Here is a 27,649-nt window from a genome sequence, read left to right on the forward strand (position 1 = left end):
CTGCCACCGGGGTTCTGTTCACGGCACATCCTCAACACCAGAAGAAATTATCCTTCGTATCTTTGTCTTTTTGTTTGTTGTCTGTTTTCTCCCACTGAAATGTAAGCTCCACGGGGTGGAAAATTTTTTAGTGTCACTGTAGCTCAAGCAACTCAATTGGCTTCATGCACATTAAGTCCCGGGTGGCAGGATGTGGGGACCTAGGCTTCCTCCCTGCAGCCTGGTTCTGGTCTGTCTCAAGCCTCAGGTCTGCCCCTGGGGCTGTGGGCAGGACATGTGGAGCTCTGCCTCCTCCAATAAGGTCAGGGCTTGCACAGTCCCACCCTGGGCCTTGATGTCCTTATTTGTGAAATGCATACATATGCCTGTCTTGTAAGGCTCCTTACAATTAGATGGTGTCTGTAGCATTCTTAGGGAGGCACCCGTAACTTGTTTGGATCTTCAAGAGATGAAAAAAAGAGATGAAAACAATGGGGAGACCTGGCAAATTCGGAGTGCTCACTATGTACCAGTGGTTCTAAGCTCTTTATACTTGCTGTACAGAGTTACCTCATTTCACAAACAAGGAAACAGATTGGAAAGTGGTATCATCAAGGTCGCTGCGGAACAGAAGCTCTAGGATTCTAGTAAACACAATTGTAGGCCACCTGCGGGGGTGGCTGGCAGTGTACTCAAGCCATTCATTCTCCCAACAATCATTCATTCATTCAACTGACACTCATTGCTCTTCCCAAGAAATAAGCTTTTAAAAAGAAGCATTCCAGATGGCAATGGGTGCTGCAAAGACAACCAAAGCAGAGAGAAAGGTGTCATGTTGCATAGTGTGGGCCAGGAAGTTGTCCCTGAGAAGGCGACATCTGGATGCTGAAGTGAAGACAGAGAATAAAGGAGCCCCATGGGTATCTGGGAGCAGCACCCAGGCAGAAAGGTAAAAAGAGCTGGGCTTGGTCCATCCCAGAAATGTCAGTGTGGCCAGTATGGCTGGAGGAAGTGGAGGGTCATATAGCAAGTGACAGAAGGTGACAGGGGGAGGGGAGTGGCAGAGGAGCTCCTGAAGGGTCTGCTATGCCACCAGGAGGACTGGCATTTCCACCTGGGGACATAGGCAGCCCCTAGAAGTTTCTGTGGAGAGGAATGGCATGACCTGATGTATATCTATAGATATATCTATATCTATATCAACAACATCTATATCTATATCTATCTATCTATCTATATATTTTTTGCCTGATGTACATTGTAACGGGATCACCAAGGTTTCTGTGCTGCTCAAGGACAGGAGGAGTGGGTGAGGAAATGCAGAGGCTCATTCAGAACCACTGCAAGACTTATAGCAAAGCTGATGTGATTCAAAATTGTGATCTTCCAACTTGAGTGGATTCAGAAATGTCTAGAGTCTGTGGATGATTGACACATAGGGTGCAAACTGAGGAGGAAGACCCACCCCTGCATGTGGCTGCACTGACCAATAGGCTTGTAGCCAGGACAGAATACAAAGGGAAAGAAGCCAGAAGTTTTCCCTTTGCTTTTTCAGAGGAGCTCTGGTTTTTGCTATCACTGTTAGACATCCATCACTTGTTCATCCAGGCCTCCTGCAAAGACTCCTCATGCTTCCAGTGCAGACACAGAAGCTTTCTGCCACAGACTCACATGGGACTCTGAAGTGAGCTCCAGGCCTTCAACCTTTGCATGGCTCCTCTGGGTCTCCAGAGAGCTGTTGGCCATTGCGCATTCTTCCACCCCTGATTCTACAGAGAGCCACTGTAAGCCACTGTAAATCCTTTTTATAATCTTATTTATATACATTTTATATTCAGTCTGTTCCTCTAGTGAACCTTAAGTATACCGCTGATGATCTGGACCAAGTTAGCAGCAACAGAGGGGATAAGAAGGGTTAAGATCCTGGATTATCTTAAAGTCAGAATAACCAAAATTTGCTGATGGATTGGATAGGTGGGGAGAACCAAGGCTGCCTCCCAAGACTTTGGCCTGGCCTCTTGTGTTGGACGTGATGGCTTGTTTTGTGCTAGGCAGGGAATGTTAAAATCACACAGAAGTCTCACTTGAAACATTTGCAACTAGGACTGCACAACCTCCAAGCAAGTTTATCACGTTAATGTATTCTTTCCCAAAATAACCTCCAGTCTGGCAGCATCCCAGTGAGGACAGAAGCCTTGTTTACACATAATTTGCAAATCTGACGCACCAGGATGCAAAGACTGGGACTTTAACCACTGCGTTTCCATTTTTCCCAAGGACAAACACAGCAATGGAAACAAGGAGATCAGTGCAGACAGCAGAGCTCTAGTGCCCCCAAGAACTCTGCCCAAGATGCCTAGTTCGTTGTTTTGAGCTTCTCCAGTCATGCAGAATCTTCCCTGTGAGACCCTGGTTATCAGCCCAGGCAGACAGGAAGAGCGATAGGAGGAGGAAGATATTGGAGAAAAGTCAGAGAACTTGGGGACATTTAGCCTGGACAGGAGAAGGTCAGAGAAAGCCTGGGAGCCACCTTCCGTGGTGTCGTGCTTAACTGGTACCTGGACTAGGATCAATTGGTGAGAGAGACAGGGGATACTATTTCAGTCTGAACTTAGAAAAAACCTTTCACTAAGCCCCAGTGTTGTGGGAATCCTCTGCAGACACTGGCTGCCTCCATATACCTTCCAGCAATTCTTTAGCTCCACTAGGCCTCATGCCAAGATCGTACCATTTCCACATCTGTTACCCAACCCATGCCCATCCATTCCTGCTTTCCCAGCTTGAATTCGGTAGTTCTTCATTTCATTATCCATGCCTGGCGGGGCCTCACCTGGGGAAACGTCTGCATACATGCAGGTGCTCAGATCTCTGTGCCTGTACCCCAGCTCTGTGAGTGTCAGCTGCCAGCGACCCCTGGGGCCCTTCCTGTAGATTGAGATTGGCCCAGAAGTTCGGCCCCTGATACCAGGGCATCCTGTAGCCAAGGGCGATGGGATATTTTGAGCAGGGTAACTCTGTGGTGTGGCTTTTGCTCCAGAACCTCCCCTGGGTTGGACAAGGCTAAACCTGACCTGAGAGCACAGCCTGGCTGGCTCCTTCCCCTGCCCCTCTGCTTCCCTCATGGGCTGCTCCTGAATAGCCTTCCCTCCACAGAGCCCACGTCCCCCAACCCCTGCCCTGGGTTCTGCTTTTAGAGAGCTGATCTTCTGAGACCGTTCCACCTGAAAGAATAAATGGCCAGAAGCACAGCACATATGTTCTAATGTGGACTTGATCACGTCCTCAAAAGCACCTGTGTGCACTGGTCACTTTCCTCACTGCTTGGAGAAATGCCCTTAACTTAAGGAACTTGTGTTCCTTAAGTGAAAGGAGGAGAGGCTCATTTGGCTCACAGTTACAGCCCATAGTTGGCTGGCTCTGAGGCGGAACAGTGTGGTCAAGGATCGGGGTAGAGGAGAGCTGCTCATGTCATGGCATCCAGGAAGCAGAGAGCGAAGGGAGGTTCAGGAAAGGGAGATTCGCAGTTCCAGGCCACGCCCCCAGTGACCCACCTCTTCCCACCACAGCCCATTCGGCACAGCTGATCTGTGGGCCCCGTTATCCATCACCTTCCACAAGACCTGTCTGTAGGCACCTTCTTGATCTAAGCCACAGCAGTGTCAGAGCCTTAGTCCTCAGCGAGGCTGCTTTGGAGGATGGATCTTTCAGGATGTGGAGTTAAATGAGGCCTGAAGAGTGGGGCCTAACTGAATACGACTACTGACTCTCAGAAGAGGAAGAGGAAGAAACACCAGGGCTGTGTGTGCACAGAGGAAAGGCCGTATGAAGACACAGCAGGAAGCAGCTGCCACCTTGACTTGGGGTTCCCATCTTCAGCACTGTGAGATGACAGATGTCCGTGTTCACTCTGCTGCACTGTGACAGCTCGAGCAGACTGAGACATGATTGCCACATGCACTGTACTCTGCAGAGCTAAAGTGATTCCCGCTGCAGTAATTAAAGATATATGCTAAAGAAAGGTAGGGGCAGAGAAAGAGGCGGAAAACAGCACTCTTGAGAACCTGCGCTTTTTCTGGGACCAGCCCTTCCTGTCCCCTCTGGGAAGATTTCCTATCCTACTCCGTTCCAGGGCTGGCGGTGCTCATGTCTCTGCCCACTGTGGCTCCAGGAATGTGCACATGATACAAGCCACGGCGGTCAGCCTCACAGCCATGAGGCATTCTCACAGCCTTCAGGCATCTGCGTGCATTTGAATGTTGTTAGTCAGGGTTTGTAAAACAGCACTGTTAACATCAGGGGCTGGAAAATTCTTTGCTGTAGGGCTGTCCTGTGCATTGCAGGATATTTCACAGCCTCCCTGGCCTCTCCTAGATACCAGTAGCAGTCATGACAAGCAGAAATGTCTCCAGACATTGGTAAATGTCCCCTGATGGAGCGGCATTGTCCCTGGTGGAGAACCCCTGAAGGCATAGAACTTCACACAGGTCAATGAGATTCATCCTGGAAGGAGAGGTTCTCAGCTTTGGTCCTCCCTGAGCCTCCATGGGAGAGATTGCCTGTGTACGAAGCCAACTAAGAAGGAGGCAGAACCAAGAGATGGAGGAAAGAGATGGATCTGATTGGGTATTTTTGGTATCATCTGAGCCACTGCATTTGGCCAGGCTGTATTTTAGTTATGTTAGCCAATTAATTCCCTTTTGGGCTTATGCCAGTTTGTTTTGCATTCCTGCCACAGGCATTCAGAAAGACTCCTGCGTGACATGAGACACTCTATAAATTTGGTCTTATTCAACTGTCATAGCTGCTCCCCTTGGGGGTTTGCTTATCTGCACTTTACAGGCTTAAAGATCGCGCCAGCTGTCTCTGCTTGCATCCCTGCTCCCATCCACAGCACGAATCACAAAGACTTGCATAATGAGTTGCTCCCCTGCCCAAACCCTGGAACTCCTGCTCATGAAGGACAAATGCCAAAACAGTGCCCTGTCCTAACACTGCTCACAGGTTCATGTTGCACAGACCAAAGTAGCTCCATGACTTGTTGTGAGTTTTCTTATGGTTTTTACATATTTCCTCCACTTTGCTCCACAGGGAAGAAGTACATCCAGTGGTAGGGGTAAGGAGGAGAGTTTTAGTGCAATGTAAAGAACAGAAGCACAATCCTCCCTGTGAAGTGATTGAATGACACAGCTCAGGAAGAGCCAGTGATGAGGGTGATGGTGTGCTTAGCAAAAAGTTGGGCACTGACTCTATGTCCACGAGTGGAAGGAGCCCTTTATCTCCATACCTCACTCAACCTTGACAGCCGTCCACATGGGTGTTACTCTACTTTCACGTCACTGTGAACCAACTAAAGCCCAGAGTGCTCAAGTAACTCATATGTAGCCCCACGAGCTGTGAGTATCAGAGCTCGGACTTGAAGTTGAGCCTGTGGCCAGTGTCCCTGGCCAAACATAGCCATTGTCCTGTCTCATGCGGGAGGAAGGTTCTGTCACTACAGCCATGCAAGCAGAGGCCAGATGAGCCCAGAAGTGGGCCTGGGATTTCCCTAGAGTTCTGGATGGCTTGAATTCCCCCAGCAGGGTCTTTCCCAGGTGAAGAACTTGCAGCCCTGAGACCCAGGGAAAATGATGCGGCAGAGTCTGTGCCTGGCTCCCTGCACTTCCTGCACCCAATTTCCTCCCAAGTAAGAGAAGAGTCCACCTTGCTAGGAACCGCCCTACTGCTGCAGCTGCCAGTGACTGCCCCCACCTGAACCTGAGAACCCAGTTCTAATTTCAGCCTTAGCCGCATGCTGGAGCACCTTCTCATGGACCACACAGGCTGCTGCTGTAGCTTCTCCAGCCTTGCACCTGGGGCTCAGCTTTCTCGGCCTCCCTGACAAGCCCCACCCATAGCCAAGGACTAAGAGAAAAGGAGAAGGAGTTTCAAATGGCCCCTCATCAGAGGAAGGGTGCTGGTCGGTGGTCAAACAGACCTGGGTATGAATTCCTGTTCAGCCTCACTCTTTGCAATAAGGTAAATTGTTCAGCTTTCCAGGGTCTCTCATTGGCCATTTGTAAAAGACAGCAATCTAAAAAGAGTTCAAAGAAGTAAATGCTTTATCATCTGTCAAGCACTGGTATGGAGCAGAAGGTGCTCTTTTCCTCTCAGCAGAGTTATTATTTAGGCTGATACATCAAACCAACTCAACTTTCCCTCCTGTAACGATGAAGAGAGCAACTGACAGTGGCTTGGGGCATAATAACCAGCAGCCTTTGATCTGATCTCTCAGCAGCCCCACAGCTCTCCCCACTGGCTTGGTGGGAGAACTCTACCACTGCTTAGAGCTTTAAGATGCTTTTAAACATGTTTTCTCTTTTGCTTTCTCATTGCTTTTTTGGTGCCATGGTGTTTGAGCTGGTAATGCTACTTTTAGCGACCTCATTTTACACACAACAGAAATCCTGGCTGAGCAATGAGATAGCAATGTCTCATGTCACATAGCTGGTGTGGGGAGGAGCTGGGACTTGCTGGGCCACAGCATTCAATGCACTGTTCCTTTCCCTGTTCTGAGAGGCTTCTGATGCCTCCTAAGAGCCATCCGTGGTGCAGAAGTGCAATGGCCTTGCACAAGGCAGGAAGATGTCACAGTCTGTGGAGCCTGGGAAGGGCTGATTCTAACCAGGATAGGCAGGAGGACCATAGACCGGGTCTGGAATCCGCCACCCAGAGGCTTAGGAAGAGTACCTCAGTACTCCTGGCCAGTGGCACCAGCCTGGTACCAGACAGTCACATATCTGTTGCCCAGCAGTCATGGACTTTAGTTGCTTGGTGCCATGCCAAGATCATAGTGCTGAGACCACATCATGTGTGGACCCCAGCCTGAGCTCAGCCACACATGAGCTAGTACGTAGCACAGGTACCCTAAATCTCTCACTCCTCTCTTCATTTACCAACCCCACAGTAGAGCAAATTAAGCAGAAGAGTGGGTGGGTATGCCCACCTGGAACACTGGAAGACTTCAGAATATGTCACTTCTCACTACATTAGGCAACAGTTGTACTTCCTTGGCACTATATTAATTGCTTCTCCGGATGGTCTTGGGGACAAGGAAGTGTCAGTGCCTCCCCTATGGTTCTGACACATCCCAGCCCCCCACTTCCATCCCACAACTTCACCTCCCACTCATCAGCCCATTGCCCATGGCCCCAGCTCTCCCCGGGCTCTGGGGCCTTATTTTCTCCTTTTCCCCTTGGGGCACTGAAATCTCTGCAGTTGAACTGTCTGAGCGGAGTTCTGTTAGCTGCAGGGACCCTGACCATGCCACAGATACTCGATAATTAATAAGCAGGGAACCCCCAGAGATGGCCCCCAACTGACCTCCCAAGAATCCTTCCAAACATCTTCACCATTAGTGTCCCCACCAGTCCACCGATGGCAAATATGGACACAGTCACAGACCAGAGCAGGGTCAGAGTATCCGGGTCTATTGGATGTCCATGCCTTCTTTCCCATGATTCATTGTAAAAGGCCTTGATGTACTGGAAATAAACAACAAACCATGTTATTTACTTCTGCCCATCCTGATGCTTGAAGCAAACCATATAAAACAGAATAACTGTTATAAAGCACTTTCTTCATGTTCAGCTCTTAGCTAAATTCTGTCTGAGATTTATGTCACTGGACTCATCTAACAAATTTTAGGAATGGTCCTTATTTTTAAATCTTATTTTGCAGATGGGGAAACTGAGACTCAAAGAAACAGAGTGACTAGTTCTGTAAGCATGAAACAGAGAAGGCAAGTTGGATCTGCCCCCTAAGCCTATGATCACCACTGTATCTGGGCTTCTCCAACTTTAATGCTTAGTACTATCACCTTAAAAGTGTATTAAAAGTGTATATATCTAACAAAAGACACATCTTAGAATGGTTAGAGATATAAGACATAAAAATACATAAAAAATGCTATCTAGATTTTATCAAATTTATTCTTATGTTATTCAAAAGACACCATAAAAAAATGAAGACAAGTCATAGGCTGACTTAGAATATTGCTACAAAGGGGATGTATCCATAATTCATAAACAGTGCTAGCATGTCAATTAGAAGATAAATGGTGCAATTACAAGTCAGCAAAGAGACTTGAATGGACACTAAAAAAACACAAATGACCAGTAGGCAATTACAAGATGCTCAGCATCATTAGTCACTAAGGAGATGGAAATTAAACCCACAATGAGATACATCTTCACACTCATCAGAGCCTCATCACTGTCATTGGATTTGGGACAGGATCTGGGTAATTCCCAATATATTCATAGTTGTCTATTTCTACCAAACATGACTCCCAAGCTCTAGCGCAGCCAGTACATGGCATTGCAGAAGAAGCATAGTTTTGGGTCTCACAGACATGCACTGAATTCCAGAATAATGATTTGTCTGCTGAATCTTGGTTTTCCACATCTGCAAAGTGAGCTTTCTTGGCTGTTGTGAGGCTCACATGAAAGGTTGGAACAGCATTCACTGTTTGAATGGAGTGTACACCCAATCCCCACACAGGTCAAAAATTAAAAGGTCTTGTAGGACCAAGTAGTGGTGAGCCTTTGCACTCATTGCTTGTGGGCATTTAATTTGCACAACCATCTTGGAAAATAGTTTGACATCATTTTGTCAAGCTGGAGACATCATTAGTCTACAACCCAGCAGATCCTCTTCTAGAAAATTCCCTTGAAAAACTTCTGCACAGGACTTAGGATATATCTACTTAAAAGTTCATGGTAGCTGTGACCATCAATCCTGATCTGTCAACTTCACTGGATTAAGAAACACCTAGTAGACTAGTAAAGCACACTCCTGGGTGTGTCTGGGTGGATCATGGTGCCATGGCCATGGGTATATGTACAACATGGCCTTGAGGAGATGTACGGGCTTTGGGACTATACATGGTCCTTAAGCCATTCTTCTCCAGCACTGTTTCCCTGCTCTGACTCCCTGCTGCCATGAACCAAGCAGTTTCGTTCCACCATCAACTTCTGTCACCAGGTTTTGCTTTCAAGTCAGCTGACCATGGACTGAATCTCCCGAAACCATAAGATAATAAACCTCTCCTTTCAGTTGTGGATGTATTACATCTCAGCTGTGAGAACACATTGGTCATAATAACCCCAAATGGGAAACAACCCAGATGACCACTGAAAGTAGAAAGGATAAATAAATTGCAGATTAGGCATGAGAAACACTACAGTCACAAACATGTATGAACTAAGCAAAATTTCACCAAAAATAATACTGATCAGAAGACAGAAACAAAGGAAGTTATGATTCCATATATGACTCAAAGATATGCAATATTGTACATTTGTGGGTACAATTATATGTAGATGACAAAATGACAAAGAAAACCAAAAACATAATTATCTCAAATATCAGTGATTATCACGGGGGGGGGGGAGGGTGTAGGACAAGATTAGAGAGAGATCCTTGGCAGGACCCGCTATTCTTAACCTGCATGGTGGCTACCTGGGTGCTAGACTTTGTAATCATTCTTTAAGTGCTGTTTCAGTGTATGTATGAGACTGTATATTTATATTTTTATATAGTCTTTTACAAGTAGGATACACTTTGGCCCCTTTAAAACTTTTTTTAAAAAATGGTGGAAATTGTTCCAGGGAGAGGGAAAAGCATATGCCATGGCGGCGTGGGAAGGAAAGCTTGGGATGTCCATGGAATGAAGCCTGCATGGGTGGACAGGGAAAGGACGGGGAAAAGGTAGACTGGGGAGAGTTGGAAGGGCGGTCATGTGGGCCGTTATGTTCCTAAGCATTGTTTTTACTTGGATTTTACTCAAGGTGTACTGGAGGATTCGAAGCAAAGAGAGGACTGGTACATTTGTATTTTCAGAGGACCTCTCAGCTGCAGAGGGACAAGGGGATCAGAGGGGAGCCGGAGAGGAAGCTGGGCATCAGTGACTGCTGGGGGCACTGCACGGCCCAAAGATCCTGATGGCAGGGGCCGAGCAGTGGAGCTAACAGGAGTAGATGGATTTGAGATGTATACTGAGAGTAAAATGGACAGGATTTACAATCCCAGCTAGCTGGGAGAATGAGGCAGGAGGGTATCAAATTCAAGGCTAGCTTGGGCAACTTAGTGAGACCCTCTCTCAAAAAAAGTGGAGAGGACTCATTGGCTTATTAGTTCAGGTTTGGGGAAGGAGGAGCTAGAGAAGGCCAAAAGGAGCATAGCAGACTCCAGGTCTCTGACGTAAGCAAATACTGTGGTGGCAGGAGAGGAGGAGAGGAGTAATGCCCTCTCCCTGCATGGTATTCATTCTCTTGCCATTTTCTCTGTCCTGTTGACTCCACAGCTACCTTCTTTACAGCACGGAGAAAGGCCAGAGTGTGCTACCAACAACTAGAGCTATTCCTGTTGGTGATGACCTTCCCACGCCTTCATGCACAAGATGCTCTGATCTGCCATCATCCTCTAATGCATTCAACAAGTGAACTGAGTACTGGGTCGTGAGCTGGACACAGAGATAAACCAGACACAGCCACAGGTCTCAAAGAAACCATGGACCAACAGTGCCGGTATTATGCTATAACATGAAAAGGTGTTCTTGGGTGCAAGTAACAGGAACCAAGTCAAAATGGCTAACCAGTGGGGACACTCACATGAATGCAGATTCACAGAAGTGGTGCGCTTAAAGGCCTGTTGGTCTCATGGCTCAGGACCATAGACAAGCACATAGGTGCTTCCAGTGGCTTCACTCTGCTTTGTAGTTTGAACTATCTTGGGGCTGCATCTACCCAGAATTGTAGGATGGCTCCTAGGAGCAATTCCAGTCATCTGCCTTTGCATGACGCGTGGCTGGAGAAAGTAATTCTGGCCTCTCATAGATTCACTGGGGCAGAGAAGAACTTTCCTAGAAGCCCAGAAAACCTCTTATTGTCCCACTGGCCATTGTGGGGCGTAAGTTCCTTACATGACGAATTGGAGAGTAGATGGGAACGATCAGCCTTTATTTCTTCCCTTGAATTCCTTTTATCGGCTCCTCTCAGCTTAGCAAGTGGTACCCTAATTCTCCAGCTGCTCAGCCAAAAGCCATGAGTTCGTTCTTCACTCCCACCCTTGGCCCAAGCTCCTTGGCTGTGGCACTCTCCCTCATCTTTGTCCATCATGATTTGAATAATTTTCCCTCAAATTCACATGATAAAACTCTCAGTACTCAGGATGTGATCTTTTTTCCAGAAGTAAGGAAGTTAAAATGGGGTCACTACAGTGGCCTCTGACCCACTACAAGCGGTGTCCTAATGAAAAGGGAAACTTCGGAGACAGGCAGGGAGGCAGAGGGGAGGCAAAGGTCAGAGGTACAGGGAGACAATAGCCATGGATGAGAGAGGCATGGAATAGGTTGGTCCCTGTTCACAGCCCTCAGAGGGACTAACCCTGCCAACACACTGATCCTGGGCTTTCAGTCCCCAGAACTGTACGACAACATATTTCTGTTGTTTAATCCAATCATGATAAATACATCATTATAGCAGCCCCTGAAAACTAATACCTTTGCCTACTTCCAAGAGACTTCTCCCACTCCCACCAGTCAGCCAGTCCCCACCAGCCCCTCTTGCCGGGGGTTCTGTGACACTGACCCTCAGGCCCCTACCCAGATGCCTCAAGCAGCCTCTCTGAACAAGTGCCACCTTTCTGTCCATGGCTGGACATCAAGCTAACAGCAAGTACTTAGTGCAAAGTCTTTATGTACTCCAGGGGCTACCCAGCATCAGAAGCTCTTTTGGGAGGACTTTCCTTCCTCATGAGCTCTAGTGGGAAACAAAGACCACTTGTCACAGTGGAGGGTGAAAATCCCACACATATAGTGTGATCAAAGCATACGGTGAATGATTACATTTTTAAAAAATTATTACAGTGGAGAACACGCTGCCATTATTCTCCGCCCAACAGCTTCCCCCTTATTTGAACATACTTATTCCACCCTTGTTGCCACTTTCTGAAGCAGCTCTGGATCAGATGCGATCAAACAAGGTGTGATCAATGCATGCCTACAAATGAAGGGGCGGAGAGGGACATCACTTGCCGATGGCCATGTGGCTCAGAGGCAGCAGAAGGGTGTTTGTGCTGCAGCTGCGGGCTTCCAGGCCCAAGCACAACCACTCCACTATCTGAGCTCTCAAGTTCACAATGAAGGGGTGGGAGTTTGCAGGGAAGTGCAGCTGCTTCAGAGGAAATACCAGTTGAGCCCTTGTAGCGTCCGGACACTCTATCAGACCCTAGTAAATACAGCAGCAATAACCCCCAAAGAGCAAAGTCCGCCAGGAAGAAATGGTGATAACTGTGAAGGCAAGGGGCCACAGGGACCATGGGAAGGCAGAGAGTACAGAATGGGCCAAGGGCTACAGCAAGGATGTACAGGGCTAGGGCTGCTCAGTGAAGCCAGTGTAAGTAATGAGTACCCAGGAATTCACAGGTACCCCTCCTGCCACCAGAAGACCCAGCTCTGCACTCTTGGTTGTGACTTTGATCCCCACTGCAGTCCTGCATTAATACAAGCAAACAGGTGTCTCGCAAGAAGACCAGCTAACACCCAGTCTAGAGAGCCTCTCATTACACACTTGCGGCAATGACCATTTTCCCGGAATTAATATAAGGAAACCAAACGATGCTGTTTGGGAGGAAATTACCTCTTTTCCTTTGTGTCACACTGCACTCCAAGGCCTTGTTGGGGAAGGGAGGGCTTCCAGATCACTCACTGTCAAATGCCGCTTTGGGAGTCTGCTGAGATTTCTTTTATTTTGAGAAATACTAGAGCAGAATCCTCCAGGGAAATCTTGAAAACACCTGCAATATTTGCAGCATGGTCTGTGCTCCCTATAGAAACACATCTCTCAAAAGTTCCCTGAAGCTATTTTCTAAGTGCTGCCTTTGGTGAGTATCCCTTTTGCAGCTGCGAAGTTAGCAGTGACCCACTGACAGTCCCCTGTGATTGCTGGAGTCAGGTGACGAGGGCTGCATAGCTAATTTATTGCACAAACAAGAAGGTTATGCAGTTTGACCTTCCAGAACCTAATATCTGTGAACACGTGAGCTGTAGTGGATGTTACTGACCAGATGCTTACATACATGCTCAGGTTTTACATGGAGTTTGTGCTGTGTGTCAGTAACCCCCATATAAAAATAGAATAAAACAAGGATCTCATCTGTCATATTTACCATATGCCATGTGTAACTTATGACATGGACATCTATGAGCTCATCTCCTTCCCTTCATCACCCCATGACAGATTTCTTTTTGGGGCAGCTGAGGAGTGGTAGACCCAAAGCTGTATGAGGCTTCCCCAAGCTTGCACCATTGGTGTGTGGTGTAGTCAAGACCTAAGCCTGGGCTTGACCCCCAAACTTACCCACTGCCTTATTCTAACTCTTGATGTAGAAAATACAAAGAGGACATATCAATACCTCCCTTGTAGGTATGTATGTCTTTTACCATGTTATTCCTGCCTTGGAACCAGCAGGTCATGCACTGACTCCTCTGAAACCATGTGACAAATAAACCCTTCCTCCTCTGAAATGTGGACATTGGGTATCATGTCCTAGCAATGGGAAAGCCAGTGCAATAGCAGAGATCTTCAGCTGAGAAACACATCCCATAGACACGTGGACTCTGATGGGACCACACAGCCAGCCAGACCTCTCTGACCTTGCACCTGGAAGGGGCCCTGTGACTACTTCTTACTCAAGGGATATGATTTGAAGGGATGTGTTACCTCCACCCTTTAGGGGATTAAGAGTTTGTATGCCTTCTTCATGCTCATTTTCTTTCCTTAGCTGACCATTCTCTGAGAAACCAGTGGAGGATGTCAAATCCCTGGTCAAAGCTATTCTGATGGTTTGGGTCCTTCATGGAATACAGCCCTCTACCTACCTATTTTAACGGTGACATGCACAAGTAAAGAACTCTCACTGCATTCAGCACCTGAGAATCAGGACTTATTTGTTACAGCAGCTAGCTTACCCAAACATAAAACCCATGCCTTGATGAATGCACTAGGGCCCAAGGCTTTGCAAAGGAGGGAAGACTTAGGCCAAGTCATGAAGCGGGGCAGGCTTGGAGACATGGGCCTTTGCCAAGCTTTCCTTTTATGTTTTGGGGGAACTTGTCAGATTCTATGTGAAGAAAGACTTCTGTAATAAAAGGTCGTGTTTAGGCCACTGTGATAGCTAATCTCTAGGCCTATATTGGGCCATGTCCTTCCTGGAGCCCATATTTTCCATTTCCACTGGGCCTACATCCCGGAGGCCCATTCTTGTGTCTTTCTTTCTATTTCTCTATATCTGCTTCCTTACCATGGGGGCAGGGGGGGCATGCTTCTATCCTGTCTTCTACATACAAGTTCTGGCTCCCTTGCTTTCAAGGAGCTCAGGCTCTAGTGGCGACAACAGCCCAGTAAATGCACCACGACAGCATGGGTGAGAAGTACACGATGGCAGGAGGCTGAACAAGGTTACAGGAACCTGGCTGTAAATCAGGTTAGCAGGCAGTGCAGGTGGACTGGGATGGATGGCAGCAGATGGAGGCAGCAGAAGCTTCAAGATGCAGAAGCTGGTGGCCATGTGTTGACAAAGTGGACTGTAAATGGCCTAGTGAGGTGGAAGGTAGTCCAGCCTTGGGAGAAAAGTTGGAGAAGGAGGTGGGGTTGGTAGTACCTAGCTTTGCCTGAAGCCTGTAGAGTCTATACTTCTGTGTATCCCTGGGAAGCAACTGAAGGGGTAAACATGGGATGGAAAGCTCTGATTTGTGGGCTGGAATGTCCATCACACATGTAGCCTGAAGCCTATTGGAGAGTTTAGTGTAAAGGAGGTGGGGCCAGCAAGAAGGGTCCTCATTTGGTGTGAGAAGATGAGTCTGATGGAATATTTTATGAGTTCACCAAGGAAGCATTTATATTATGACTAGAACTACCTAGAGTTCAAGCTGTTAGGAAACAATAAGAGGTTACATGATTAAAGGAAAGGAGACAGACTTGCATATACCACTGAGGGCCCTGTGACCTTTAGTGACTTCAGCCAGGAATTCTGACCCTCTGGACAGTGTTCTCAATAGTTAAGGACTTTGGCATCTGCTTTATTCCTCTCTTGGACCTGTCACATCTCTGGTGGGAGACCAATTATGTTCCCTAACCTCTCTGAGCTCCTGGGCCATCATCTATGAAATCACTGCCTTCCTCGTGGAGTTACCATGAGGATTTATGTGAGGACGAATATTATGCACAGCTCTGCATCCATAAACACACACAGTAAGAACTAAAAATTGCAATGGTTTTTGTAGGTGTCAATATCATTATCTCCGTATATGTAAAATAAAGCACCTAGCTAGACATGATTATTTCTCAGGTCCAAGAATCTATTAATAATTCACCATTATCTCCCAGCCTGAGAACTCAAGGGCCACACTTATGGCAACAAATTGAACCCTGCAATTCTCATCTTCCAAATGATGACAGGAAATTGCCAGCCACCGGGAGGCAAATTACCTTGTAGCCTGATTTACGATATTAATGCTCTTTATTGCTTCACAAAGAGCATGTCATGCATTCATCTAAAATTATTCTCAGGGTCACCATAAAAATGTTCATAAGTAGAAGGTTGGATGGTGGGCCACAGTACATGCACAGGTCACATATGAGAGTGAGTCATGTCCACAGTGCCCCAGGGGTGGATAAAGACACTTGACACCAGAATACACACTGATGCAGTGGAAAAACAGTATTGACACTCCTGGCAAACGTGCTGCCACCAAACCAGGCTCTCCAACACAAGAGCCACACAAGCCGGGCACTGTAACGCCATGTCACCTGACTCGCACGCCAAGGCATCCGTGCAGCTGTGTGATCAGCAGGCCTGACATGCTCTCCTTGGAGAGGTCCATTTGCAAGGCCGTGGTGTGCTGGTGTCGGAAACCTGGGTTTGGGAAGGGCTGCCACTTTCCCACCACAGGGGAGAGCGGCTCTGTGGGTGCTTGCTCTGTGGTGTGGACGGTGTGGCCAATGCTGCCTGGGGCCTGGAATTTCCTACGTGCCCGGAACACAGGGGCCCGTGGGAGCAGCCCCTGTTAGAAACCCTGGACTCTGAGACTTTGCTGAGTTGACCTGGTAGACAAATTTCATATAAGCTTCCACAGCTTGCTGCTGGGGAGGATGGCAAGCACCCCATGCGCTCCGCTGGAGGGGACGCATGGCAGCCGGAGTCTGCTTTCCCCTGGGCTTTACCCCTTGCACTTTCCTTCTGTGGATTCTGCCACAGGGGTCCCCATGTGCCTGGGTGGAGTTCTCCTAGAGAAGCATCTACCCGAGAGTGGTTTGGGGACCCTGACACCCCAGCTCCTCTGTGACTTGATCAGTCATCTGCAGGCCGGGTGGTTTTTCCTCCCCACCTTGTGTTTCCTGGGAAGACCGTGACTGGCGGACCGTGTGGGTGGGAAGAGGCCTCCATACTTCCGGGGTCCTGAGAGTATTCTGTCCCCACGGCTGCTTCCGTGTGGGTGGTAACTGTGTGGGAGAGGATGTATCAATTGCTAGCAACAGTCAGGTGAGCAGGGCTTTCCCAGCCTCCGCGGACAACCTTCCGTCCGTGCTCTTTGCAGTGAGGTTCCAGCCTGACTCTTGCATTTAATTACAGAAACCATGAAGAAAGTTTCATTCGCTCTTTGGCCCCAAGCGGGAGGGAGGGCACCACCAGTATCCTTCTCATTCCACGGCTCTGAGTTCTGAGCCTCTGTCCTTCAGCAGGAATCTCTGGAGAGATCTCAGAGCCGTTTCCAGGGTGCTGTGCGCTCAAGCAGATCCGCAACAACACATTCCACACATTCCTGTCTGTGTGCCCTCTGGCTAGAATGGAAAGGTGAGTGTTTTCACCACCACTCAGATTGCTTTTGGCTGTCGAAAGTCAGCCTTGAGCCTGCAGAGGCTTGCAAAGGGCATCTGAACAAATACAAGCTCAGCGTGTGGTTTGGGGCACCGATTCTAAAATACCTGTTTTTTAAGAATGAATATAAGAACTCCAGCTTGCAGATAGGGCTGCTAGAAGGATTCCGTGAGGCACTGAAGTTCTTAATATGAGGCCATCACATAGTAGGTGCTCTATAAATCTCAGCGTCTTTCCCTGTGGGTCTGAAGAGGATGTTTCTAGCTTTATGCGCTGTTGTTCATTCACATGTGCATGTTCCCTCCATGTTTTTCCCGCTCCCTTTTTGGTCCCCTGTCCACGCTCTCACTGCACCACCCACTGCCCTGCCCCACCGAGCAGCGCTTCCCTGAGGCACAGCGGTTCTGTGAGCTCTTCCCATGAGGGCAACAGGCACTTCTGCTAGATGAGCCCAATGAGATGAGATAGCTCAGAATCAAAGGTGCAGGTGGTCCAGGTCTAATAAGCTGAGACCTCCAGGGCATGGAGCGGGGGATGATCCACACACACACACACACCCCAGCCTGGACAGCAAGACGCTGACACCCAGGCCTGGGAGGATCCTGTCCTTCCCAACTCCCCAAGCTCTGATTTAAATCAAATTCAACCCAACAGTGACGGACAGCTTCCAGTATAAACAAGGGAGCAGCATCTTAGACCAGAGAAAAATCAGAAGCAACTGAGGAAGCCCTTGTGAGGGAGGTGGACCCCAAGCTTGCAGATGGGCTGCTGGAAGAACAGCCATGTGATGCTGTAAAGTCCTGGTGCTGGACAACGTCCAACAGCACGGAATGATGCTTTCCATGTGAATATTAGGCACCCCAAACGATGTAAAATACATGTGTGAATGATCTTGGGGAAAGAGTGGGTTTAGATGAAGCTTGAAGAGGACCTCTGGGTGGAGCCTGTTTGTGTTCAGACCCCAAATACACTACGAGTCAAGCAGCCTTGCGAGCTACTCAGTCTCCCCTTACCTGTGAAACGAGGTTGTCATCCCTGTGTCTGCCCTGTGTGGCCGGTGGGCGAGTGAGAGATACTGTCCCTGACTCCCAGAATGCATTTCAGACTAGGAATTTTATTATTAAATCTCGGAGCTATTTTCTTGTACTAATAGAGGCCCATTGCTTTTGTAACTACTGAGACTAGAGGAGGCACAGCAAATGGGAAGAAAGAAGAGAGAGATGAGAAGAGATGCTAGGAGGCAGAGACGCTCATCTGACCAGCATCCCTGCCCACTGTTTCCGCAGTGACAAGATGAACCTGGGCCTCCTGTGACCTCAGCTGCTGCCGCCTGCATCTGGGCTCCCAGAACCAACTCTGGCAAAGTGGTGCTGGGCTGGTCAGAAGCCCTGGACTCGCCCTGCGAGTTCCCCATCTGTGAGTTCCTTCGAATCTTTGACCAGCTTTAAATACCTGCAGTTAATTGGGCATTGCCACTGCACTCATGTAGAGAGAGATGTTGATTTTCCTTTTTATCATTTGTTTATCTGCCCTGAGGGAAGGAGCAGGCAGAGGAAAATGAAGGAATGGACAATTTCTGCTGGGAAATTTATGGGGAGTTGGATTAATTGCTCAGCTGAAAACCCTGGGCTTAAATGCTCACAGCAGGGGTGTGCGATTCAGACCCATCCACAAGAAGACAAAACACTGCCAGCGCTGAAGCCACAGAAAGGTGGGGAATTCATTACCAAAACCAAACCACTCATGATTGTTTCCTGGAGATTGATTTCTTTTCTCTTAAAAAAGTTTTAATTTAAATGGGGTGGGGAGAGGTCATAAATGAGACCCCTGAAGCTACATTGTCATTCATTCTGTTTTTCTCACTTCTTCCTGCTCTCATTCACTAATGTACTTAACCAACATTACTATCTATAATACACATTTGTGTAATGTACATTGTAATATTATAATGTATGGCTGTATATTACAGAACATGACTGCGCTTTGTCCCTGGTTCTTGGAAGGTAGCCTGTAAGTCTTTAGGGTTTATTTTTATTTTTCTTTCCCAGTACTGGGGATTGAACCTAGGACCTTCACTTTGAAATGCAGCTTCAGCCCTCTTTAATTTTTACCTTGTTACAGGGTCTTGCTAAGTCACTAAGTTGCCCAGGCTGGGCTCTAACTTGTGACCCTCCTGCCTTAGCCTCCCAGAGTGCTGGAGTTACAGGTGTGTACCACCATGCCCACCTTCTTTCTTTTAAAAAATATATTTTTATTAATGCCTATTAATTTTACACAATATTGGGTTCCAACATGGTATTATCATAGATGCATATGTCATATTTTGATTATATTATTCCACCACTGCCCGATCTTACACTTTTCCCCCTATTCTTATTTTCTTTCTCTTACCAAGAATAGTCTCCCTTCTACTTTCCTGCCATCTTTTAGTCCTTGGGATTTCCTGAGTGATGATTATATGCAAATGAGATAACTTGGGGTGGGAAGTAACCTTGCCGAAAAGACCAACTGTGTGGTAAAAGGCCGGAGCTTTGTGTCAAGGGTCATCAGCCCGGTCTCCAGAAAGGAGAGAACGGGAGATTGAGTTAATCTGGCAGCCAAAGGTCCCATCAGTCACACCTACATGATGAAACCCCAGTGGACACTCTGGAGGCTGGAGGTCCCTGGGAGACGGCACCCTGGGCGAAGGGTTACACCGATGGACTCGTCAGGCGAGGGTAGTGATGTACCCAGATCCCACGGGCAAGAGTGCCAGGACCTTCCAGGGCTGCATCCTGTACATCTCTTCTTTTGGCTCCTTCTGGCCTGCATCCTTTTGCTGTAATAAACTGAAATTGTGAGGATAGCACTTTTCTGAGTTCCTTGAGTTCTTCTAATACAACCTGAGTGGGAGTGGGAACTCCCACATTTGCTGCTGGATGTTCAGAGGTGTGGGTGGCCTGGGCGCCCCGAGGTTAGGGCTCTGGAGCGAGGGCTGTCTCGTGGACTGTGACGTCAGGTGGTTGCAAACTTCCTGTGCCACTGCTGCTCTGCGAGACCCCAGGGAGCCAGGGATTGGCAGCTCCACATGCAAGGACACTGCGATCTGTGGGATCCCATGCTCCTTCCGGCAAGCAGCCCTGGCCTGGCCTCCCCGCCTGTTGCCCTTGCCCTCCCCACTCTGCTTGCTGATGTCTGTTGCCATTCGAGTCTCTGGCCAGCACCCCTGTGCATCTGCGCCTCTATCCTCCTCAGTGGCTCATCCCGATGACGCCCTAGTGATCACTCTGCCAAGAAGGACTCCCATCCTCTCAGGCGCAGTGCAATGTGAACTCCTCCTGTGGCACAGGACCCTCATACATCTTGGGTTGGAACCCATCTGGCCCCTGCCCTGCACCAGATGCTCCTCTTGCACCCTGTCCTCCCCAGCCTGGTCCTTGTCATTGCTGGGTCCCTTGGCCTGCAGTCTGAGCTCCATATTCCCCACTCTGTCTTGGACCTCAAATTTCTTTAAAACACTGCTTCTAGAATCTTCCTGTAGGCTCTCTGGACAATCTGCGAGCAAGAGGGGCTTTGATTTGTGCACCGACAAAATCCTCACCCCACCCAGGCCTGTGTCTGCCCTGCCTGCCTGGCCATGGGACCCACGAGCATGCAGAGAACAGCCCTCAGCAATCAGAACCCCACTGCAGCTGCAGTGTCTCCAACCAGCCCTCACGATCCCTCAGGTGGGAGCCACACATTGGGAGCTCCCAGGGACCAAGGCGACATTGGCCACTTCAGCTCAGCAACCCAGACTCTTCTGACAGCACCGATGAGGCCAGCCCAGCAAGAGCAGCATTCTCCCCGAAAGGCCAGAGCTCACACAGCATAAATCTAAGGACATTATCCAGGTTTCAGGTTAGCATTTCCAGCCTGAATGTGCCACTACTTGAGAACTCAGGCAATTATCATATCCATTTGATTAGTATGCAAATTAGCCTCGGATTTTCCACTTTTTACAAGGGCATCAGGATACATCTGACTAGGTAGATGGATAGACAGAAGATACAGTAGACCACCAGGCATCCCCAGGTGCCTAACCCATTCCTAGTGTTATGGCAAAAATTCGGGCTGTATTCTGCAAGAGACCAAAGAGAACAGACAAAGTTTTAATTTAGACTGGTCACCTCTCATCCCGACTTGCAAGTCCGGGAAGAGGGCACGGGCCTGCCTTTGTTCCCAGGTTATATACATTTTTGGTTTCCATGGTAACAGATTGGAATGTTGTAGCCCTGGCCACATGTTGTTTTCCTTGTGCCACGTGACCGAGTCAGGCTCCGGTCATGAGCCCAACCACAATGATATATACTTTCTGTACTCTGTTCTATATGTCCCCCTTTAGATAACCAGACATTTCCCTTACGGTTACAATGTTTATCTAGGGCCAGGGAAGGGATGAAACAACCCAGGCAGGGTCATAGGTGGTTATCTGGGCCCCGGTGTTCTTTGTCTTTGGAGAAGCATTCCAGGGCTAAGTCAGGACTGCAAAGTTAACTCTTTACAACCTCCCGGGATGTTTCTCAAGATGCATTTTGAGGCTTGCATTAAGACTAGAATTATTCTATCTTAAAATTATATGCTAAGAGTCATTGTCCCCTACACTAGAACCTCAAGCATAGCTGTTAATCAACAATTCCAGGCCTGCTACTTCCTTTTGTAAATAAAGTTTTATTGGCACACAGCCTCACCCATTCATTTACTAGTATTATGGTTGGTTGCTGCTGCAAAGGTAGAGTTGAATAATTGTGGAAAAGACCATATGGCTTTGCAAATGCTACATATTCACAATCTGAAGGCTTGCAGAAGTTTGCCCACCCCTGTTGTAGGTTTCCAAGTATCAGAGGTGGAGAAGCCCTGGGCTTTTTAAAGACTATGTCTAGATGTCAGATGAATGACCCACTTGGCTTGCCATTGACCCCTTACTGTCCTGTGGTCATTCTTGGCCTTAGTTGACCATGTGGGGTCTGGCAATGGTGGTCAATAACACGGGAGGAAAGGGCACAGGCTCGATTCAGACAGGTTAAGATCTGAATTCTAGTGCTGCTTTCTCCTAGCCATGTGGTCTCGGGCACCTTGCTTAAACACTGAGCCTTTTACCTCTCAAGGAGGTAAGGGTAGCATCGATGGACTAAATGATGTCCCTCTACCCGCAAATGCATGTATTGAAACCCTAAGCCCTGCTTCTGCCTCAGTGCACCTCCTGATCTTGCCTTGGCGCCCCAGTGCCTGCAGACTTACATCCTGCTCCTCAGCCTGAGATCTGAGGTTCTCCTCCCGCTCCACCCCTCTTTTCACCTCTTCTGCCACTCTGTCTTCCCTTTCTCCTTGGACACTGGCATGTGGCACCTCTACTGTTCCCAGCAGGGCACTGCCTTGACACAATCAAGCTTCCCATGCACTGCAGCTCCCTGCCTCTCCCTGCACCACTGTGGAAATCCTCCCCATCCTTCACCCTGGAGGCCACCTCCTCCAGGTTGCCTTCCCTGATCCCCAGCATGGACATGTGACAGGCACTGAACAAATACGCGTTCAGTGCATGGGTAGAGACGAATGAGCTGCCCACTCCCAAGGCCACAGGGTCGGCCCACAGGGCGCTACTCCAGGCACGGGTTTCACAGGGCTGCCCCACACTCCACGAACAGGAAGCCCCTCCCTCCCCGCTGAATGGCCTGCTGAGCTTCCGAGATGGAGCAAGGGCCCGAATTCCCAGCTCGCCTTTGGAGAGAAGTCAGGACAAGTCAGCTCCCCTCTCAGGGTGACATTACAGTGACAAAAGCGTCGCTGATCGCTGCAAGTGCCTGCAGAAGCCACCTTTGGCCTCCCGGCTTTCAGTTTTTAGCATCAGAACTCATTTTTCAAATGAACCTACACAAATGTCAGAGCTAACAGAATTTTTAAAAACCCAGATCTGTCCTGACACACACAGAGCCCAGAATTAGGAGGCATCTCTCCACAATCCCAGCGTGCTCCAGAACTGAAGCTCCACAGGCCCCAGGTCCTCTGGTTAGGTGAGGCACCGGGGACGCTGGGCCCCAAGGCAGAAAAGGCCCTAGAAGCTCCCGGCTCTGTCCTGCTTTCTCCAGTGTCCGTCCTTCCAAGCCCTCGGCCTCCCAGATGGGGCCCAGCAAGCATCCCCTTCCCGGGGTGGCATCCCTCACACCTCCATCCTGCTCAGGAGGCCCGTGGCCTGGGCGGCCAGCACACCTCGCCTGGGTGACAGGTGGTGAGGAGGCCTTGAAGAATCGAACCCAGCACTGATCTCAGTCTGAAACAGGAGCCAGGGCTGGGTCTCAGCAGGCAGGCACAGGAGTGGCTTTTGGTCATGATTATGGCTCAACAAAAAGAATGAACAGCAGAGAAAACGCGCACTTCCAGAAACTAGCACTCAGGCCTTTTCCCTGGGCTTAGCGCCCCCAGGATCCCTCCTTGGACCTTGGAAACCCGGTTGGGCCACCCAGCCTTGCCCCAGGATACCCACACTCCAGCCACGAGACTGGCTTCCCCTCCCCCTGATGTCCAGCACAGGGTCTGGAGCACCGAAGGCTGCACAAACTCGGGCGCCCAGACCACCCGCAGCCTGAGAATCCAGTGTCCCCTTCCGGGCCAAGGGCGCGAACACTCACCGGGGTGGGCGCGTTCACCACGGAAAGGTTGTACCCGTACAGGAAGGAGGAGCCGAAGGCGCCCGCGAGCGAGGCTGCCAGGAGCGAGCAGGACCAGTCCTGGGGAGGGAGAGCAGACACGTCAGAGCAGGCCTGGAAGACCTGGATTGTACCCTAGTTGGGGAGTGGGTGCTTCACCATGCCCACGGGAGACAGGGAGAGGATGCGCTGCGGGAGGGATTTCCGTCTAGGTCCCGCCAGGCTACAGGAGGACCCCGCACACGCCTGCTGGGGGGACCTGTGAGCAGCTGCACACCGTGATTTTAGACAGGAACACCAGCAGGCTTTCTGTGCATCCTCTCTTCCATCCCTGGAACTGTCCTGTCTCGTCTAGTCCCCCAGGGAGGAAAGGGGACACAGAGCTGTCCTGTGGGCGCTGCCCAGGCTGGGGCCCGCAGCCCAGGTGGTCACAGCTGCTTGGCACTCCCCGCCCCCACATACCCCTGACTCTTCAACTGCATGCCTACAGGGAGCCTGAGATGGCCCACATCACACAGAAACGTGCAGCCATGCACACATACGCAAGCCATGCACACACCTATGTGAGCACACACACTCCCGCATGCCCACACACACATTCTTCCCGGCTGAAGTGTCATCTGCAGGCTGGTCTGAGCTCCTCAGAATAAGCACCTGCACGGAGACACAGTCTTACCTGAGAATAATACATCTGCTCCACGGAGTCTTTCCCCAGCCCCACCCAAGGGTGCCATAGCCAGCATGGAGCAGGAACACCTGGACCCCATGGCCCCTGTTGCTGGCCAATTGGCACAAGCAGGCTGCAGAAAGTGTTGGCATCCTAGGCTGGCCAGGGGCACACAGGCTGGGAAGAGGGGACAGGTGCCGCCCAAGGCCAAAATCAGTCAGCAGAGGGCTGCTTGGAAGGCAATGCTAGTGGGCTCCGGTAGGCATTTCTTTGCCTGACCGCCTCCTTCAGCTGGGCTCCAGGGCCACATGGCTCCACCCCTGGCTGTGGGACCCGAGCAAGTGACCTGACCTTTCCGAGCCGTAGGGCCCTTCCCAAGGGCAGCACTGCCTACAGTGCTGAGGAGGCCACGGGCTGCTGGATGTCACCAGCGCGCAGAATGGCATTTCCTCCTTTTTCTCTCTCTGCTGCCTTGGATCCAGCTGTGCCCAGGTAAACACGCCAAGGCCTCTCTACCCATCTCCCTGAAGTCTCCTCCTCCAGGCTTCCTTGTATCTGAGACCCACTGCCAACATCTCCGCCTCATTTTTACATTTATGTCTTTGACTCCACTTTGACCCCCTGCTGCATTACTTAGGACTGTGGAACCTCTGGCTGGCTATGTGGCAGCTCTGTCACTCAGGTTCCTTGTCCCCCTTACAGAGGGTTACGCCCCAGATGGGAGTCAGAAGACAGCCTGGCACGGGGAAGGTGGGACTCTGAGAGCCAGCGGGGAAGCTGGACAGCGTGAGGGGCTTCCTGAGGGCGGGGCGTGCTTCCTGCGCTTCCTTTCTGGCACTAAACCTGGTGATGGGACGGAGGGCCTGCAGAGGGCTTACGGCCAGGGAGGGCACTGCCAAGTGAAATGGGCCCAGGTAGTCCCCTGCAGCGTGGGGAACTCCACAGAACAGGATTCGTTAATGGAACCCAGTCAGGCAGACACTCGGCTCCGGCACTCTTGCTCCTTAAGGTCATCCTCCGGTCCCAGCCCACAGGGCACCTCCTCCAAGCCACTGGGCAGCAGCTGGGCTCTCAGCCCACGCTGCCCCGGCTCCCTGCCCTGATCGCCACCAGAGCATGCCACTGGACTGGGAGCTCCGTATGCGTGCCAGGGGCTTGCCAGGGCCCAGCCAAGGGTGGCGAGGGCCAGATGGGCACCGCCTCTTCCTGCCTCAGCCACTCTCCTCCTTGTCTGCTCCCTCCTCCTCTGTCCTCTGTGGCTGGAGAAAGGGTGACAGTCACTGCCTTGCTGTGCTCTAGGGAGGGAAGCAGGGATCACCCCGGAGCAGGAGCACTGCCGTTCTCCGCAGGGGCTTCACTGCCTATCCACAGCCCGCTGCCAGAATGCTGTTGGCCCAGCCGGAGAAGGCACAGGAGCTGGGGCCCCACGACAGTGTCACGCGGGTGATGGCACATGACTTAAACTCAGGCCTGTCTGACTCAAAGCAGAGGCCCTTCAGCCACCGGGCTGCATCCTGAAGCCTCTGCCTCGGCGGGCACCCACACCTGGACTCCCACAGCCCACCTGCTAGCGCTAGCACAGATGCCACTGACCGATTACCTTTCTCCTCCTCCCACCCGGCACCCGGCTGCTCCTCCTAGGGCCGTGACCCTCAGGCCGCTCCCTTCCTGGTCCCGGAGGCCCGGGGCAGCTGGTGTCGGATGTCAGGAGAGCAAAGCTCTGGTCCTTAGAATCCATGCTTGGTTCGTCCCTGCTGCCCTGGATGGCTGGGCAGGGACCCTGAACTCTGCCTGTGCATCTCCAGGAAAGAGAGGCTCGCTCCGGCCGGGGGCGGAGTGCCTGCACCACACAGGAAGTGTTGCAATTTGTTCTGGTTTGCACAGGAAACACACAGCGTTTTCTTCCCTGCCCCTAGGTCAGCACAGTAGCAGAAGAGTCATAAAGCAAAACCTGTGCTACCGCAAGTCCTACCCAGGGTGTGGACTTTTTTCTTTGTGGTCTTTTCTTTTTTCCTTTTAGGGAGGCCGGCGTTCTTTCTAGAGGCGTAACCCTGGGCGGCTTTTTACTGATTGGGCGGAAGGGAGAGGTGGCTGGCTTTGCCTCCTAGCCTGGTGGGGTGACGCCTCCACTTTTTAACTATGTGTCCTCGGGCAAGTCACGTGGCTTCTCTGAGCTTCTATTGGACCAGTGCCAAATAGGTATTAATCTCATCCTACTGGTCCTGCAGAGTTATTCTGAGGCTCAGAGAAAAAAAACACTGCCCTCAGAAGCACAGGGGAGAGGTCTGTGAGGCCTGGATCCACACGCAGCGGCTGTGGGTTTGAGAGAAGAGGAGTCACCCGTCTATCATGACCACGTTTCCTCAGTGCTGGCCAAGGGAAGACCTTTGTGCTGCCCAGGATGGCTCAGGACCTCCCGTGCAGCCTGACACACCGAATTGATGCACCGCAAGGTCTGTTTGCCCTGGGTGTGGGAGAAGCACCTCCGTCACACTGGGCAGTGGCTGCCTCTGCTGCAGCTCCCAGAGGCTGGGTAGGGACAGAGGTGTGCTCCTCATGCAGAAGGCTCAGGAGGTGAGGGCAGGAGTTCACTGCCAGGAGACAGAGAGGCCAGCAAACTGGGATTGAGGGGAAGTGCACACTGAACTAGAGACGCGGAGGACGCACACGTGCCAGGGCTTGGGTGTCCCGCAGGTGAAGGGTCAAGCCCCACACTGCACAGCAGAGGACACAGACTGCCCAGAGCAGATGGGGACCACGCTTCCCACAAGAAAGCCTGTGTCAGAGGTCAGGCCAGGCGTGGACAAAGCGCTCGTGCCTGCCATCTTGTCAGTTGGGGCGGCTCTGGGAGGGCTGGCTGATTCTTTAAAAGCCCTTAGTGTTGTTTGCAATACATCATCACATTCGTGGGGGAATCAGTACTTATATCTTTGTTTCCTCTCCCGTCCCCCTTTGCTCTCCGCTGTCCTTCCCAGTTCAGTCCCCTTCCTATCTCCACAGTCTGCTCCTGTTTCCTATCATCGCTCTTTTATTTTACTCTTCAAATTATTTATATTATGGGTTTCTTATATAGACAAACCATGCAGTATTTAACCTTATGTGTCTGATTTTTTACGCTTAGTATTGTGGCCCCAAGGTCCATCCACTTGCCCACAAGTGACTGAAATATTTCATCTTTATGGCTAAGTAGTATTCCACAGTGTATAAGTACCACATTTTCTTTATCCATTCATCTGCTGCTGATGGACATTTGGGCTGCTTCCAAGATTTACCTATTATGAGTTGTGCTTCTATAAACATGGATATGTGTGTCACTCTAACATGATGATCCTAATTCTTCCAAGTACATATCCAGAAAAGGAATAGCTGGGCAAAATGGAATTTCTAGTTTCAGTTGTTTAACAGGTCTCCATACTGATTTCCA

At 50.1% G+C, this 27,649-nt stretch overlaps 1 protein-coding gene and 1 long non-coding RNA gene across 4 annotated transcripts in view; one reads left to right on the forward strand and one right to left on the reverse strand.

The window, feature by feature from the left end:
- Slc2a9 (solute carrier family 2 (facilitated glucose transporter), member 9) overlaps positions 1-26,068 on the reverse strand; it is a 145,744-nt gene extending 119,676 nt beyond the window's left edge. Inside the window, exons 1-3 of the mRNA XM_005408843.2 lie at positions 25,826-26,068; positions 23,541-23,639; positions 7,339-7,499 (exon numbers count right to left, since the gene is read on the reverse strand). Coding sequence (XP_005408900.1) covers positions 7,339-7,499; positions 23,541-23,639; positions 25,826-25,963 — 398 coding nt within the window. The 5' untranslated portion in view covers positions 25,964-26,068. The remainder of the gene's footprint in view (positions 1-7,338; positions 7,500-23,540; positions 23,640-25,825) is intronic.
- LOC106147064 lies at positions 16,335-19,088 on the forward strand. 3 transcript variants are annotated; one of them, XR_001231778.1, is made up of 3 exons: positions 16,335-16,560; positions 16,651-16,872; positions 17,551-19,088. It is a non-coding gene; the product is annotated as an uncharacterized LOC106147064 (long non-coding RNA). The 3 variants fall into 3 exon arrangements; XR_001231776.1 differs by having other exon boundaries at positions 16,761-16,872; XR_001231777.1 differs by having other exon boundaries at positions 16,336-16,560; positions 16,761-16,872; positions 18,183-19,088.
- Positions 26,069-27,649: the final 1,581 nt, after the last annotated feature.

Source organism: Chinchilla lanigera, unplaced genomic scaffold, assembly GCF_000276665.1.
Source record: "Chinchilla lanigera isolate Chin_1 unplaced genomic scaffold, ChiLan1.0 scaffold00113, whole genome shotgun sequence".
NCBI lineage: Eukaryota > Metazoa > Chordata > Mammalia > Rodentia > Chinchillidae > Chinchilla > Chinchilla lanigera.